This window comes from Lipotes vexillifer, unplaced genomic scaffold (assembly GCF_000442215.2).
Source record: "Lipotes vexillifer unplaced genomic scaffold, Lipotes_vexillifer_v1.1 scaffold53, whole genome shotgun sequence".
Classification (NCBI taxonomy): Eukaryota; Metazoa; Chordata; class Mammalia; order Artiodactyla; family Lipotidae; genus Lipotes; species Lipotes vexillifer.
Window position 1 is genome coordinate 1,749,946 of NW_006791814.1, and position 18,851 is coordinate 1,768,796.

Here is an 18,851-nt window from a genome sequence, read left to right on the forward strand (position 1 = left end):
GCGCGGGAAAGAGTAGGAAGGGCCCCCTGTCCACCCCTCCCTTAAGCTCTCCGATTTTCCTGACATCTGTGCACCACAGGAAAGAGGGGGCACGATAAGCCGGTTTTGAAATGACTGAACTCAATTCCAGGGTAAGATGTTACTAATGCCTCCACCTGCTCCAGAAATATTATTCCGAAAAAGGGAAGACTTTGATTCAACTTCCTTTTTAAAGAGTGAGGCCCTCTCCATCACTTCTCCCCAAATCATTTTAAGTTCTAAGAAGCAAAGTGAATGATTGTGAATCAGCCGTTCCACACATAGCTTTATGGCTGCAATCCCAGTCCATTACAGGACTGTAATGCCTTGACTACACTCCTATTGGCCTGTGAGGATGTGGTATGGCCAGGCATGCCTAGGACTGGTATTTGTGGCCAGTGGCATCCTCAAGGATGTCCCATTACCCACCACCCAGTTGCCCTGGAGACCCCTCCATCATACTCACAGGCAGTGGACCACAGTGCGTCCCTCCCTCCCATCGTACTGCTCCTGCCACTTCTCCAGCCGTCGGACCACTTTGAGCAGAGAGCGCTTGGAGGGGGGCGTGTCCCGGTAGGCAGGCCAGCCAATGTACTGGAGGTGCTGGACTATACGATATCCATCCTGTGGCTGAGAAGAGAGAGGCTATTAGGGCTGTTCTGCTGGGGATGCTTAGGGATGCAGGCCCTCCAGATACCCTGGAGGCTGCAGCACTGCAGTGGAAGATGGAATAAATGGGGTCTACGCTATAATGTCCTCATGGGGAGAGTCACACACTATCCCCATACCACCTCTACACCTCTTTGCACATTGATTCTCCTGCCATGACTGCTCTGCATCCCTCCTCTACCTGAAAAACTTCTACTCGGTCCTCAAAACCCAATTCAAATGCCCCTTTCTCTAGGAAAGCCTTGCCTGAATACTGGGCAGGATTCTTCTCTCTTTCTGCAGTTCATGAGCCAAAACACACCTCGCTTTCCCATTAGATAGTGAATTCTGAGGGCAGGGACTGAATCCTGTTCACCACGAGCCCCCAGTAAAGACCAAGGTCACTTTAGTTAGCCACCATTTCATAGATCACTCATCTGTTCCCTCCCACCCAATACTACTCCACCCAGCCGTGAAATTCCTCACGGAAGCAACTTATTATTTTCCATCTTGGTGTTCCCACCATCTAGCCCAAAGCTTACTGGATCCAGTCAAAGGCTGCATCAACTCATGCCGAAACAGCGTGACATAGGGAAGCACTACATTCTGAGATTTTGTGTCTACATGGCAGCAAGTGTGTCAGGAAACAGGCAGATGGCAGGCTGGATGTCCCGCTATGTGTCTCTGTGTGTGGGAGCCATTGCTGGGTCTGGAGCCGGAATTGGCAAAGGCATCACTTCCCCAAGGACGAGATGAACAGGAGAGGACAGCACCGACTCCTGGCTGGCCTGCGGGGTCCTCTCCCGGCAGCTTCCATCTGTTTTGGGGAGGAGGAGGAGTCTGGGAAGCAGCAGCAGCCGTACACTTACCCGAGCCATGTTACAGATGCGGAATATTCTGTGGATGATGTCCTCATCGATGTCTGCGGAGACGAATTCCACCTGGATGGGCCCGTAGCACCCCGAGGTCTTCTCAGGCCAGTACTGCATGCATAGCTGAGGTAAGGAAAGGGGTCACAGAAAAAGGCTAAGGTCAGGGGCCGGGGGCATTGGTTTCATTTATCATGAAACCTTTCTTAAGAACTGCCTGCAGGACACATTGGCTAGAAAGGTAGAGTATTATGTAGGAAATTAGGCTCAGCTTTCCTGTTGGGGAACAGCTACCCATTTTTCTGGTTGTTGAAAAGTCAGAGCTCTGAGCACAGCAACACTGGGCTTAAACATCTTTGCTGTGCTGATTTCAAACCATTTGTTAGGCTTGCTGGGCCTCAGTCTTCCCCATCTGTAAAATGGGGGAAATACTGTCTACCTTGTGCTGCTGTAAGGGTTAGCTAGAACACTCTGAGGAAGGGCAACTACAATCTTTAGTTCAACACAGATCATAGCAACTTTCCCCCATTCTAGGAAAACCTTCACGGTGTTTATTTCATCATCAGATCATGAGTAGTTTTCAAAAATACATAGGTTTTGGCATCAGACAGGCTTGGGTTCAAATCCAGTCTCTGCTGCTTACTAGCTGTGCCATCCAGGCCTCAGTTTCCTCTGGGTAAAAGGGGGCTAATTATGCTTACCTTGCACCAAAAGATAATGTAACATGGTATTGAGAGATCTTGCCTATTACCTTTTCTATTTTTTTGGAATTAGAAATTAGAACCTACAGCTGAGAGCAAAAGGCAGTGGTTGCTTTTCAACCTAAGACAATGCTTTCTCAGCAGAGGCTGCTTTGTCACCCAGGGGACAAGTGGCAATTCTAGAGACATTTTTGATGATCACACCTGGGGGCTGCTATGGGCATCTAGTGAGTAGAGGCCAGGATGCTGCTAAATATCCTACAGTGCACGTGACGGCTCCCCTGAGAGGAATCTGGCCCCAGTTCTCAATGGTGCAGAGACTAAGAAAGCCTGGTCTAAGATCATAAATTGTCCCTTAAGTTTATAGTGTCATCAAGAGTGAGAGACAGATGCTTTATGCCCCGTATCTGTTGAGTCACTAGATGACTATAGTTGGGGAAGGAGTATTACGGTAGGCGGCACAGGTTGTGGCTCAGAGTAAGGCTAAAGCATGGTTCCCAAGGGGCGTGGAGATGGACACTGTCCAGGGGCAAGGAGGAGAGCTAAGATTGAGGCTGCAGCCTCGCTGGGACCACCCCAGCATGGACCAAGAGGCCATGTGTTAGAAAGCCGTTTCACCTGGGGGTTTCCCGGAAGATGCAGCTGAGACTCAAAGACCCACCAAAGCTTCTGAGATCCTGGCATCTCAGTGGGGTCTGCCACAGCCTATGCTGAGCTTGTAGACAAGGAGCTAGATGGACAGAGGCTACCCACGGCAAGCCGGTGGCCTCCTCATAACCACCACGGATGCAGGATTTTCATGAACGTGACTGCTTTCCCTTTCATTGAGAGAACAGCCAACTCACTCTGGGTAGTCACATGCAAAAAACTTCTTTGATTCTATCCTTCCCCCAGAACTAGAGGCAGAATGGACAAGCAGGGAGGACGGAGACCGTAGGAGAGAAAAGCACACATCTCCCACCTTCCTAGCTGTGGAACCTAAACTCCAGCTGAGGGATAACATTTGTTCACATTATGGCCCACTGGCCAAACCTGGCCAGCCGTCTGATTCTGTAAATAAAGCTTTATTGAAATCTAGCTATATTAGCCATTTACATACTTTCTGTGGTTGCCTTCAAGCTATAACGGCAGGTTTGAGTAGCTGTGACAGAGACCACACAGCCTGCAAAACCTGAAGTAAAGTATTTCCTGTCTGGTTCTTTCTGCAGAGAAGGTTGGCCAACTCTTGTCCTATAGGGCTGTTCTAAGGATAAAGAGAGAACACATGGGAAGAAAGCCCTTAGCAGAGTGCCAGCATCCACTACATTCCAGCGAGTCATATCATTCTTGAACCCTCCCAGTGCTCAACAAAAATAACAACAATAATGATAATAGCTAACATATAAATTTGAAGAATTCTTCCTCTTATCACCGGTCTTAAATAGCAAAGGTAAGCAAGATTAAGTTTCATAATGCAATGGTGCCTTGCTTTCCTGGCGTCTCCATCTGGGGTTAATTGAGAATATTGAGAAAGGAGAGTGAGTGAGTGAGTGAGTGAGTGAGTGAGTGAGTGAGTGTGTGTGTGTGTGTGTGTGTGTGTGTGTGTGTGTGTGTGTGTAGATGGGGAGTGCTGGTCACAGCGGTCTCTGTGGCTGGACAGTCATCTGCTGAGCTATGCAGTAATGACAGATCCACAACTTGAACTTCGTTTCTCTTTGCCATTGGCTCTTCTGACCTGCAACCTTCACAGTAATGAGGGACCGGTATAGATAAGTCTGTGGCTGGCTAGAGAAATCAGAATTAATCAGAACTGAAAATTTAAAAAAAAAATAATTGCCTTCATTACCTGCATTGAATCATGCCTTGCCAGAGGTTGGCTGTGATCCTGACATGAGGTACATGGGTCCAAGGCATCAAGCAAAGTCTATTATCCCCAATATTTTCAGTCTGGAGAGAATGTGGAACGATTTGTCTCTTTTAATAAGATAAGATTTCCAGACCAATTTCTCAAGCTAATAGGTTCTACTCTGCCTCAAACAAGACTCCTTTATTTTGGGACACTTCTCTGCATTTGATTTTCCAGGTCACTCTCCATCATGCCCAGAGGGCTGGGAAAGGTTGCAGGGCCCTTCTAATCCTACATCAGAGCCAGCCTTTCACCTGAGTTCCCTAATCCGTGAGACGACATCAGCAATGGTGTGGGTGACATTCAGCCGGGTGACGTGTGGACAGATGTGGTGTTCCAGCTGCCACGGATTATCAGGGTCTGCCCCCAGACCAGGACGCTGCACATAATCTAGCCATGGGAAATGGGAGAGAGAATGGGGGAAGCCCGTGCTCTGTTCCTGGTGACCCTCTGGGGCTCAGAAATGATTCTCATCGATAAGAAATGTCCTCTAAGGTTTAGCTCAAGACTGTCCTGGTGTCCAGGTGCTGGGGTTGTGCCTCAGTGGGTACCACCACTTTGGCCCATGTATGCAGCTTAGCAAAAGGTAATGGGGCTCCTGCTTGAAGCGCCCTGGGCTCAGATTCCAGCCCTGTCACTCCCTAGCTGAGTGACTTGGTCAGATCTCTTAGCTTCTCTGGGTTAAGTGATGAGTGGCTGTGAATCTGAATGTGTCTACTTAGCACAGGAGTCTGTAGCTAGTAAGCACTCCATAAATGTAAGCTATAATTATTTGGCAGTGTGGGAGAGGGTCACTCAAAACAAGGTGGATAAAGTGAAGGGTCTTTTTCCCTCTACTTACTTAGCCTGTATGAAAATGTCCCTTTAGGATAATAATACCCAAAGGACTGCCCTTGTGAAAACTCCTGGTCAGCCAGCCTGACAGAGCAGTGGGGACAGGTGCCACCTGTGATATGGGGACACTGTTCTGCATGTCAGAGGAGAGAGGCCTGTGGGTTGTTCTTGAGAGGGACCTAGGAGATGGAAGAGGGAAAGTAGGAGCATAAGGGAACCAGTGAAAGGGCTGAGGGTGAATCAGTGTGTCATGTGAGCCCCCCTCCTAAATATTAAGCAGATTTATAATAACAAACAAACACAGACAGTGCTCAGTGTGCATGGGGGTTCCTTGTGGAAGCTGGCGAGGAACTGAGCTTTGCTCGCTTGGTGACTTACGTGGTCTCAGCTCCATTTCCATGTGAACTGAAGGGCCAGACCATGAGCACATAAGCATCGACAGTTTATAGGAGAGCCGCCAAGATGGTGCAGTAGAAAGACCCCGAGCTCAGCTCACCTCCTCTCATGAGCACACCAAAATCACAACTAACTATCTGCAGAACAGCCATTGGTGAAAAAGACTGGAACCTACCACCAGAACATCTTCTGTAACTAAAGATGTAAAGAAGGAACCACAAAGAGGCAGGCAGGTAGGGGGGCAAACTCACAACACAGTCAAATCCCATACCCCTGGGTGGGTGACCCACAAACTAGAGAATAATTACAGTACAGAGGTTCTCTCACAGGAGTGAGAGTTCTGAGCCCCACGTTGGGCTCCCCAGCCTGGGGGGCTGGTACCGGGAAGATGATCCCCTAGAGCATGTGGCTTTGAAGGCCAGTGGGGCTTGATTTCGGGAGCCCCACAGGACTGGGGGAAATAAATAGAGACTTCACTCTTACAGGGCGCACACAAAATCTCACACTCACTGGGCCCCAGGGCAAGAGCAGTAATTTGATAGCCTGGGCCAGACCTACCTGCTGGTCTTGGAGAGCCTCCCGGAGAGATGGGGATGGCTGTGGCTCACCCTGGGGCCATAGACACTGGTGGCAGCCATATTTGGGAACATTCTACCGTGTGAACACTGCTGGTGGTGGCTGCCATCCTGGCTCATCAACCCCACCCAAAAGCCTATAGGCCCAAGTGCTGGGATGCCTCAGGCTAAGTAACTAACTGGGCAAGGACACAGCCCCACCCATCAGCAGACAGGCTGCCTAAAGACTTCATGAACCCACAGTCACCTCTAGAAAAGCCCCTAGACATGGCCTGCCCACCAGAGGGCCAAGACCCAACTCCACCTCCCAGTGGGGAGGCATAGGCCCTTCCCTTCAGGAAGCCCACATTAGCCTCTAGACCAGCCTCACCCACCAGGGGGCAAACAAACACCAGATGCAAGAAAACTGTGATCCCACAGCCTGCAGACCCAGCCTGCTCACAGTAGGCAAAAGCCTACCCTGGGACCAGCTGGGCCTGGGCCCTGGCCCTGTCCACTAGCAGGCCAATGCAAGCTTTGAGATACCCTAGACCCCATACCCAACTGTGTCAGGAATTGCCCCCCTCCCACCTGAAATGAGCTCAGGGATCCCTGGGCCCTGCAGCCAGACTCCAGGAACTGGCTCTGCTTGCCTGGCACTAACCCCTGAACCTGGCTTTACCTGCCAGTGGATCGGCAACAGCCCAGGAGTCTTCGGGACCCTGACTCCGGCCACCAGTGAGCCAGCACTAGCCCTGGGACACCCCTAGGGTTCTGCAGCCAGTGCCTTGTGACCAGGCCACACTAACTAGCAGCCAGCAGCATCTGTACAAGGCAGAGCTTGGCAACCAACTGGGCCAGGGGCCAATCGAGCCTACCAGACTGCCCACATACACCGCCGCAACAGAAGGACCCATGCAGCCGTCTTAGGTGGCACCCCAAGAGCATATACCTTGGGTGATGAGAGGGGAGTGCACTGCTGGGATGCACAGGACATCTTCTACAGAAGGCCACTTATGCAAGGTTGAGAAACATAACCTACCACGTATATAAAAATACCAATAGCAACTTAGACAAAATGGGGTGGCAGAGGAACATGTTCCAGACGAAGAAACAAGATAGATAAAACCCCAGAAGAAGAATTAAGTGAAGTGGAGACAGGCAATCTACCTGAGAAAAAGTTCAGAGTAATGATCATAAAGATGATCAAAGAACTCAGAAGAAGAATGGAGGTACAGAGGGAGAAATCAGAAGTTTTAAACAAAGAGATGAGATCAAGAACAACCGAACAGAGATGAAGAATACAAAAAATGAAATGAAAAATACACTAGAAGGAATCAATCAACAGTAGACTAAATGACATGGAGGACTGGATCAGTGAGCTGGAAGACAGAGCAATGGAAATCACTGCCACTGAACAGAAGAAATTAATGAAAAGAAATGAGGACAGTTTAAGAGACCTCTGGGACAATATCTAGAGCACTAATATTCACATTATAGGGGTCTCAGAAGGAGAAGAGAAAGGACCTGAGAAAATATTTGAAGACGTAATAGCTAAAAACTTCCCTAACCACGGAAGGGAAGCAATCACCCAAGTCAAGTCTAGGAAGTGCAGAAAGTCCCATACAGGATTAACCCGAAGAGGAACACACCAAGACACACTGTAATTAAAATGACTAAAAGATAAATAGAGAATATTAAAAGCAGCAAGGGAAAGGTAACAAATAACATACAAGGGCACTCCCATAAGGCTGTCAGCTGATTTTTCAGCAGAAACTCTGCAGGCCAGAAGGGAGTGGCATGATACATTTAAAATGATGAAAGGGGAAAATCTACAACCAAGAATACTGTACCCAGCAAGGCTCTCGTTCAGATTTGATAGAGAAATCCAAAGCTTTACAGATAAGCAAAAACTAAAAGAGTTCAGCACCATCAAACCAGCTTTGCAACAAATGTTAAATGATCTCTAGGCAAAAAAGAAAAGGCCACAACTAGAAACAAGAAAATTTCAAAATGACAAAGCTCACCAGTGAAGGCAAACATACAGTAAAGGTAGGAAATCACCCACACACAAAGCTAATAGGGAGGTTAAAAGATATAAGTAGTAAAATCATCTATATCCACAATAAGCACTTAAGGGACACACAAAACAATTAGATAAAATATTATCAAAAACAGTAATCATGAGGGGAGGAGAGTAGAAAGGTAGGGTTTTAAAAATGCATTTGAAATTAAGAGGTCACCAACTCAAAATAATCACATCTATATATAAAGACTGCTATACAAAAACATCATGGTACGTGTAAACCAAAAATCTATAATAGATAAACACACAAAAAAAGAAAAAGAAATCCAAACGTAACAACACTGAAGATAGTCATCAAATCATGAGAGAAGAGAACAAAAGAAGAAAGAAAAAACCAAATCCAAAACAATTAAGAAAACAGCAATAAGAACATACGTATCAACAATTACCTTAAATGTAAATGGACTAAATGCTCCAACCAAAAGACACAGAGTGGCTGAATGGATACAAAAACAAGACCCGTATATGTGCTTCCTACAAGAGACTCACTTCAGCTCTAGAGACACATACAGACTAAAAGTGAGGAGATGGAAGAAGGTATTCCATGCAAATGGAAATCAAAAGAAAGAGTAGCAATACTTACGTCAGACAAAATAGACTTTAAAGACTATTACATGATACAAAGAAGGGCACTACATAATGATCAATCCAAGAAGAAGATACAATTTGTAAATATATATGCATCCAACATAGGGGCACCTAAATATATAAGACAAATATTAACAGACATGAAAGGAGAAATCGATAGTAACACAATAATTGTAGGGGACTTTAACATCTTAACATCCCACTTACATCAATGGACAGATGATCCAGACAGAAAATCAATAAGGAAACACAGGCCTTAAACGACACATTAGATCAAATGAACTTAACTGATACATAAAGAGCATTCCATCCAAAAGCAGCAGCATACACATTCTTTTCAAGTGCGCATGGAACATTCTTCTGGATAGATCACATGCTAGGCCACAAAACAAACCTTGGTAAATTTCTGAAAGTTGAAATCATATCAAGCATCTTTTCCGACCACAACACTATGAAACTAGAAATCAACTACAAGAAAAAACCTGAAAAAAAACACGTGGAGGCTAACCAATATGCTACTAAACAACCAATGGATCACTGCAGAAATCAAAGAGGAAATCAAAAAATACCTAGAGACAATGAAAATGAAAACATGACGGTCTAAAACCTATGGGATGTAGCAAAAGCAATGCTAAGAGGGAGGTTTATAGTGATGCAAACTTACCACAGGAAATAAGAAACATCTCAAACAAACAACCTAACCTTACACCTAAAGCAACTAGGGTTTAGTAGAAGGAAAGAAAGATCAGAGCAGAAATAGAGACTAAAAAATAGAAAAGATCAATGAAATTAAAAGCTGCTTCTTTGAAAAGAAACAAAATTGGCAAACCTTTAGCCAGATTCATCAAGTAGAAAAGGGAGAGGGCCCAAATCAATAAAATCAGAAATGAAAAAGAAGTTACAACTGACACCACAGAAATACAAATGATTATAAAAGACTACTATGAACTACATGCTGATAAAGTGGACAACTTAGAAGAAATGGCCAAATTATTAGAAAGATATAATCTCCCAAGATCGAACTAAGAACAAGAAAATATGAACAGACCAATTACCAGTAATGAAATTGAATCAGTAATTAAAAAACTCTCAAGAAACAAAAGTCTAGGACCAGATGGCTTCACAGGTGAATTTTTTACCAAACATTTAGAGAAGAGTTAACACCTACTCTCCTGAAACTATTCCAAAAAAATTGCAGAAGAAGGAACATTCCCGAACTCATTCTATGAGGCCAGCACCCTCCTAATACCAAAACCAGACTAAGATATCACACACACACACTCTACAGGCCAATTATCACTGATGAACCTAGATGCAAAAATCCTCAACAAAATACCAGCAAACCAAATCCAATAATACATTAAAAGGATCATACACCATGATCAAGTGGGATTTATCCCAGGAATGGAAGGATTTTTAATATCCGCAAATCAATGTGATACACCACATTAACAAACTGAAGAAGAAGAGCCGTTATGATGACCTCAATAGACGCAGAAAAGCTTCTGATAAAATTCAACATCCATTTATGACAAAAACTCTCTAGGAAGTGGGCAGAGAGGGAACATACCTCAACATAATAGAGGCCCATATGTGGCAAACCCACAGCTAACATCACACTCAATGGTGAAAAGCTGAAAGCATTTCCTTTAAGATCAGGAACAAGACAAGGATGTCCACTCTTGCCACTCTTATTCAGCATAGTTTTGGAAGTCCTAGCCACGGCAATCAGAGAAGAAAAGGAAATAAAAGGAATCAAAATTGGAAAGGAAGAAGTAAAACTGTCACTGTTTGCAGACAGCATGATACTATACATAGAGAATCCTAAAGACGCCACCAAAAAACAACTAGAGCTCATCAGTGAATTCAGTAAAGTTGCTTAATATACAGAAATCTGTTGCATTTCTGTACACTAACAACAAAGTATCAGAAAGAGCATTTAAGAAAACAATCCCATGTACCACTGCATCAAAAAGAATAAAATAACTAGGAATAAACCTACCTAAGGAGGCAAAAGACCTGTACTCCAAAATCTATGACAGCTGATGAAACAAACTGAAGATGACACAGATGGAAAGATATACTGTGTTCTTGGATTGGAGGAATAAATATTGTTAAGATGACCATAATATCCGAGGCAATCTACAGACTCAATGCACTCTCTATAAAAATACCAATGGCATTTTTCACAGAGCTAGAACAAATAATTAAAAAAATTTGTATGGCAACATAAAAGACCCTGAAGAGCCAAAACAATCTTGAGAAAGAAGAATGGAGCTGGAGGACTCAGGCTCCCTGACTTCGCACTGTACTACAGAGCTATAGTAATCAAAACAGTATGGTACTGGCACAAAAACAGAACCATAGATCAATGGAACAGGATAGAAAGCCCAGAAATAAACCCATGCACTTATGGTCAATTAATCTACGACAAAGGAGGCAAGAATATACAATGCAGAAAAGACAGTCTCTTCAACAAGTAGTGCTGGGAAAACTGGACAGCACATGTAAAGGTATAAAATCAGAGCATTCTCTAACACCATACACAAAAATAAACTCAAAATGGATTGAAGGTCTAAACGTTAAGACCAGATACTATAAAACTCCTGGAGGAAAACATAGGCAGAACACTCTTTGACATAAGTCGCAGAAATATTTTTTTGGATCCATCTCCTAAAGTAAATAAAAGCAAAAGTAAATAAATGGGACCTAATTAAACTTAAACGCTTTTGCACAACAAAGGAAACCACCGACAAAATGAAAAGACAACCTACTGAATGGGAGAATATCATTGCAAATGATATGACTAATAAGGGATTAATATCCAACATATATAAACAGCTCATACAACTCACATTTTTTAATTCTGCTGATTGAAAAATTCTGCTGAATAGACATTTTTCCAAAGAGGAAATGCAGATGCCCAATAAGCATATGAAAAGATTCTCAACATAGCTAATCATCAGGGAAATGCAAATCAAAACCACAAGGAGATATCACCTCATACCTGTCAGAATGGCCATCATCAAAAAGAACACACATAATCAATATTGGCAAGGATGTGGAGAAAAGGGAACCCTTGTACACTGTTGGTGGGAATGTAAATTGGTGCTGCCACTGTGGAAAACAGTATGGAGGTTTCTCAAAAAATTAAAAATAGAACTACCATATGACCCAGCAACTCTACTCCTGAGTATATATCCAAAAAAACCCAAAAGCACTAAATCAAAAAGATACTTGCACCCCAATGTTCATAGCAGCATTATTTACAATTGTCAAGATATGAAAGCAACCTAAGTGACCACCAACAGATGAATGGATAAAGAAAATGTCGTATATATACACAATGGAATACTACTCAGTTATAAAAACGAATGAAATTTTGCCTTTGGAGCAATATGGCTGGACTTGGAGGGCATTGTGCTAAATGAAATAAGTCAGACAAATATTGTATGATATCACTTACATATGGAATCTAAAAAACACAATAAACTAGTGACTATAACAAAAAAGCAGCAGACATATATAGAGAACAAACTAGTGGTTCCCAGTGGAGGGGGAGGGGTAATCAAGGGGTGGGGGAGCGGCAGGTACAAACTAATGGGTGTAAGATAGGCTCCAGGATGTACTGTACAACACAGGGAATCTAGCCAATATTTTGTAGTAACTGTAAATGGAAAGTAACCTTTAAAAATTATATTAAAAATTTAAAAATTTAAAGTAAATTAAAAAAAGAGAATCAAAAGGTTATAGAAATCTTGGGGAGAGGAGTTTATGGTTTCTTAAGGCCCTGGAAACGGGGGGTTCAAGGAAGTCCACTTGGCGGTCTAAAAGCACAAGGACCCGGCTGACCTGGGGCCACACATACACTCAATGTAACACTGTTACTTTCTTCCTTAGATGGGAAACTTTTGCAGCAGTTGTCTCCATGATAGATTCCAATCCTTTAGGCTACAGCCCAGCCTTTTCCTACCTTATATCCTAGTGCTCTGCTTCTCCTCCCTTTCTTACCCATCCGTCTAGGAGGGGTGGTGTTTCCTGCCCATAGGGAGGGCCTCGCCACTGCAGATGCACACGGCTGGGCTGATGACCACGCCTGGGGGGCCAGGGAGGGAAGCCACTGCAGCTGCTGCTGCTGATTTAGAAATGGCCATGCTTCTCCTGGAAAAGCAGAGGGGTCTCTGCTATTTATTGTCAGAACAGTAAACCAAGTGAAAGTCATGAAGCCTGTGTGGACAGCCCTGGAAGAGCTGCCATGCATTATTCCACCTAGTGATCTCCACTGCTGCTTGGGACACAGAAAGGTGTCCTTCAGGGGTGCACGTTCACACATGAAATCTAACAAACACCAAGGCTGCCTCCCTGTTAGACATCATTTTCTTGCTGATGGAATCAGAAAGCTTGTTAGTCACTGAAATGAACACACTCTGATGAGTTAAATGAAAACTAGCATATGGCCTATTTTTGGAATAAACAATTCTAAAGCATATTTCAGTGCACCTTAGTTATGCCTTCTGTTAATTAAAAAAATACTTTGATAAAATGGAAAAGCCAAGTAATATAGCTTCTAGAGATGAAGGACTCTACTTATCAAGGTCCCTGTGATCCATAGGAGGGCATCAATCCCAGGCCACTTAAAGGTGAAATGAATTAGTATTTTTAAGAGAAAAATATAAGAGTTACTTGAATTGGTTTTAAAATTCAGATCAGTGATGATAAAATTCATTTAAATAGACTCCCATAAAGAGCCCAAAACATAGCATTGGCTTTAACACTGTGGCCAGGTAAGGAAGACAGACTGTAGGGGCAAGGGAGGGCGTGAAGCCAGGGAGAGAGAGAGACAGGCACAAGGACCATAATCAAAGCACATCTGCCCATCCATTGTCCATTCACCTATCCATCGTCAAACGAGGTGACACTGCAATTCCATGTAGTGGGTGGAAACTCACTCTTAGGTACATCAGAGTTTGTTTCTGGGAAGGAAGGGTGGGAGTTTAGGAAAATAACTACAGAGGAAGTAGGGTGGGTGGAAGGCAAAGGCTCAGGGCAGGTTTTGGAAGGAGGTAACAAAGAGAAAGATGAATTATGCCGCTTAAGAATGGAACAGCTTTTGGGGGAGGAGTGGAATAGGGGAGGAAGGAAGAAAGTGGTCTGGGCAACAGGGTGGGGGGAGAAGACGTGCTGCCAGCCGCCAGGTGTGAGGAGACAGGTGGGGTTTAAGAACCGGGATGTGCGATGTTCCACCTTCAGCCACGGGCGTTGCTGGGATATGAACCCCATGTTGCCTCCAGTAAAGCCTGAGCTGGAACTTGGAAGTGGACATGAATACAGGACCCCCTTGGAATTCCCAGAAATCCTGGGGGTGGACAGTGGAATTTCCCACAGGAAGGGGAAGAGGAAACAGCGCCTATTTTGTTTAAATCTTCAAAGATAGAGTGAACTTGGCTGGCATCTGAGTTATACGAACTTCATAGATGATAACACTGAGACTTTGACAAGGTAGGAAACTGGCTTAAGGCAACGCAGCAAGTAAGTGGCAAGGCTAGAACTTGAACTCAGGTCTCTTGACCCCAAACTCCTTATTGTACTGTTCCAGTCGGGGCTGAGACAGAAACACGACCCCTTGCAATGCAGAGACACAGACTTGGGCATCCCATGTATTTTGCTAGCACGTTAGGCTGTGTTTTCACAAGCCAAGATAAAAATGGGGACATCAGTGCTTGCTATTTGCCTTCTAGGCACAATGACAGGAAAAGACATCTCTGAAACATCGCCCCCGCTTTCCTCCTGGGAGGATGACAAGCTTGCCTCTCTCACTTCCAGAAGCTCCGTGGGAAGGCATGTTCTTGGCCCTCACCTCCCTCACCTTTTCACTTGGCTTTGCATCCCCCGAACTCTCAAGACTTTCCACGGCGGGAGTTCAGAACTGGGGCCCTTGTTTGTTTTAAAGTAAGCAACATTCCTTCCTGTTCCATATACCCAGGTACCAGCAAGCCACTGCTTATCAGGCACGGGGGCCCTGGAAATCCTGCTGTTTAAACGGTGGCGAAAGTCTTCACCATGCCTGGCAGGGGGCCCTGGGCCTGGGTCAGGGGTGGCTGTGGGACTTTGGACAAAGCCTGCCCGGGCCTCAGCTTCCTGACCTGCAAAATGAGAGGAAGTGGACCTGGGTCAGACCAGTGGTTTCCACAGTGGCATCCATAAAGTTGGTAGGAGAAGCCAACGAGCTATCTCCAAGGTCTTCAAAAGCCAAAGGGGATCACACCATTGTCCTGAGCGGAGGACACCGAGTCTCTGGCTTTAGAGCCCCTCATTGTCTTAGCTCTGTCTATGGCCTGCAGATCAGAAATGCATTGAGACAGTTATACATTATGAATTAGTCAATACAGTCTGGGAAATAAAGGCTTTCAAATTGGCAAGTCTTTGGAGGGAAGACATGGGAAATATTGAAAGGTGTTTGGAGAACACTTAGTTTATAAAATCTCTAAGATGTAGGCAAGGTAAAGCGTACTGCCTAGAATTAGAGACAAGTAAAATACTGAGCAGCTCAGGGGATCCTCCAAGCAGAGCCAATATCATAAATGAGTAGAATATTCAAGGAATGCTAAAGCCCCAGCACTTATTCTATGGAAACAACAGAAATGAGGCCAGGTCTCGTTGACCCCCAAACGTGACTCCAGGCCGGGTGGGGTCACGGTGGTCATCCCCTGCTGGTTCCTCCGGTGCTGCCTGCCCACAGTGCTTGGGGCAACATGACATGCTGCTTGGACCCGGTTCTCCCATCCCTTCTGCTCCCTGCTCAGCTTCTCCCCGCAGCTTGAAGGTCCTGGTGCAATGGTTCCAGCTAAAGATGTTTCCAGCCTGTCTGATGCCAAAGAGAGTCTAGGAGGTGGATAGTATTTCCCTATAACACCTGCTCCATGGGGATTGGGGATTTTTTTTTTTTTTTTTGCGGTACGCGGGCCTCTCACTGTTGTGGCCTCTCCCGCTGCGGAGCACAGGCTCCGGATGCGCAGGCTCTGCGGGCCATGGCTCACGGGCCCAGCCGCTCCGCGGCATGTGGGATCCTCCCGGACTGGGGCACGAACCCGTGTCCCCAGCATCGGCAGGCGGACTCTCAACCACTGCGCCACCAGGGAAGCTTCTGGGATTGGGGACTTTTTTGTGCCTCTTTTGTGCTTTGCTGTGTCTAGGTTTGTGCCTAGCACACGGTAGGTTCCCAGTAAATGTATGTTGATGAATGTCTGATTGAATGTGGCCCAGAAAGTGTGCTCCTTGACCTTTAAAAGACCTCCCTCTGGCTCAGCACGCCTCTTGCCACTGGTGAGAGGTTCTCCTTGCCTCTCCCCAGCCTGCTCCCTCACAGCTTCTGAGGGACACTGATTTCTCCAGCTCAAGTCACTTTCCAGCCCGGTACCCCAGGCTGATTCTGGCTTTCCCCAGGATTTCAGTCTCACACTCTGCGCGGGCTCTAACTCCTATGCTTCTAGGTCTGAATTTCTGGTTTCATTTTTGCTGCCTGTCTTAGCTTCTTGGAACTGCTGTAGCAAATTGCCACGAACGCAGTGGCTTAAAACCACACAAATTTCTTACCTGGAGGTTAGAAATCTGAAATGAGGCTTCAGGGGTTAAAATCAAAGTGTCAGCTGAGGTGTCTGTGTACCTTTCTGGAGTCTCTAGGGGAGAGGCCGTTCCTCATCTTTTCCAGTTTTAGAAGCTGCCAGGCATTCCTTGACTTGTGGTCCGATCATTCCAATTTCTGCTTCCACTGTCACATGATCTGTTCCTGACTCTCATCCTCCTGCCTCCCTCTTATAAAGACTCTAACAGCAGGGCCACCCGGATAACCCAGGACAGCCTACATATCTCAAGATCCTGAACTTCACCACATGTGCAAATTCCCATTTACCACTCATACCTTCATAGATGTAGGGATTAGGACGTAGACATCTTTGGGGGGCCAAGATTCTGTCTACCACCCTGACCCACCCCATGGTGGGCACAGAGGATTCTAAACGAGATAGTGGGTGTGGCCTGACCAAGAAGAGGGCTCCTCTCTGGTGTCTCGTCCCCATGGACTCCGGTCTCATCATAGAGCCCACAGAGATGGAAGAGATCTTGTCAGTGCTCTTGGGTGTAGTTGAAGAGGGTCTTCCTGATGTGCCCATAAGAAACCACAGTGTCATTCGCTGGAGGTTGTGGTTAGGATTTTGCCCCGCTAATGTGACCACAGCCCTTTGGAGTCCCAAAGAGCTTAAAAAAAAATCTCTAAGGTCAATGAAATTGCTTTGGGAGTCTTTATCGTGAGCCCCCCACTGCTCATAACTGTCTTTGAACAGCAGCCACTGCGGAGAATGGAAAAATATCCGTGGCTGGGGATGGCTGATTGAATGACGCGGTACAGGATTCTGAACAGAAGCAGACAGATTTGGCCAGCAGTGCAAGAAAATAAAGCACCTGGAGATCTTTCATCCTCTGCACAACCTTATTTTGCTACAAATGATAGGTAGTCACCAACACAAGCCCTTACCGGTTTGGTCCCCAGTCAAACCACAGAATGTGGCACTGGTCCTCTTGGGAGCAGTCTAACAATACTCAGGACCTCTGGCAGACCTGTCTGTGTTGCTGGACTGGCCAAAGTCGTGGGCTGCCTCAGCCTGGGCAGGCTGGCAGACAAGTGCTGATGCCACTTCAGAGCACCACCCCTCCAGGTGCTGAGGGCGGCTTTTCTGATGCTCACGCTGTGTCATTGTTTATTTTCGCAAGGCGCCCAGCTGTTGTGGTGATGATATTTATATCAATAAGTGCTCTATTCATCTGCTGATTTCAGGGGATGCTTGCCAGCTGCACATGGCAGCCAACCTCAGGGCACTTCTGAGCCTGGTGTTTTTGCGTTTAGAGAATCACCTCTCAAAGACTGCGCCAACATCTGGAGCTGAAAGATCTTCCTTCACCCAAGAGCCACCCTTGAAGGGGGAGCTATAGCCAATGACCTTGACCCCTGCTACTTTACCTGTCCCAAAGTGAGGTTCTTTGAAACTCCTCCTCTGTGCCTGAGCTCCGGTTTTGCACAAAGGGATGTTGGGAAAAGGGCTCTGCTTCACTCATGGGCTCGTGGACCAGAGTTCACTGTTTTACTTTTTCAGGCAAAGGGTTGGGGTGGTGATGCCTTCTGACTTTGGAACTCTGCAGGGGTCTCTGTTTTATGGGAATCTGTCACATTTCATGCTTATCTCAGATTCTACCCATCCATCGTTCAGGCCCTAAACCTTGGAGTCATCCTTGCTTCTTCTTCTCTCACATTCCCTATTCAGTCTGGCAGGATATTTTGTTGGGTCTACCTTCAGGATATACCCAGAAGCCACTCTGCTGCTACCACCTAGGCTCAAGCCACCATCACCTGTCACCTGGATTACTGCAGGGGCCTCCTCTCTGTCCTCTCTGCTTCTGCTCTTAGCAACAACCCTGCCCCTTCCCGCACCAACAGTCTGTTCTCCACACAGTAGCCAGAGGGATGCTTAAAAGAAAAAAGTCCAATTACTTTTTCAAGTCGCTCCTCTGCTCAAGACCTGTCAATGGCTCCTCATTTCTCTCAGAGTAAAATCACAAGTTCCTCCTATGATCCCCAAGGCCCATATGACCTGGCCCTGCTGTGTCTCTGTGTCACACCTTCTGCTGCTGTCCACACTGGCTTTGCTCCAGTGGCAATGGCCTCCGTCTGTTCCACCACCATAAATCCTTGGTGCGGGTCATGCCCCTGCCTGGGATGCTCTTTCCTGACATGGACACGTGTGCATTCTTGCACCTCCTCCAAATCTGTGTTCAGATATGACCTTCTCAATGAAGCACACCTTCATCACTCGATTGCAGGCGTAGCCCATGCCCCAAACCAGCCTTCCAGCCCTGCCCTCTTATTTTTCTTTTTCCATACACTTGTCACCTTTAACATATAATTAAGTCCGTTACAAAGTGTCTGCTGTTGATTTCTCTCCTGCTTGAGAATAGAAGTTGCATAAAGGATGTGAATTTGCTGTTTTGCTTTCTCTGTCATGTTAACTGATGCATTTCCAAGCACCCTAGAATAGCTTCTGGCAAATAGCGGCTACTCAACAAATGTGGACTGAATGAATGAACAGATGCTCTCCTGAACGACTCCTACATGCACATCCCAAGGTGCGCTCAATTCTGTCCCCTACTACAGTGGTCCCCAACCTTTTTGGCACCAGGGACCGGTTTTGTGGAAGACAGTTTCTCCAGGGACCCTGGCGGGGG

The 18,851-nt window shown here is 45.9% G+C and overlaps 1 protein-coding gene across 1 annotated transcript in view; it reads right to left on the minus strand.

Moving 5' to 3' along the window:
* PTPRT (protein tyrosine phosphatase receptor type T) overlaps positions 1–18,851 on the minus strand; it is an 804,737-nt gene that overhangs the window by 2,303 nt on the left and 783,583 nt on the right. The window contains exons 29-30 of the mRNA XM_007464800.1: positions 1,536–1,661; positions 485–648 (exon numbers count right to left, since the gene is read on the minus strand). Of these exons, the coding sequence (XP_007464862.1) occupies positions 485–648; positions 1,536–1,661 (290 nt within the window). The remainder of the gene's footprint in view (positions 1–484; positions 649–1,535; positions 1,662–18,851) is intronic.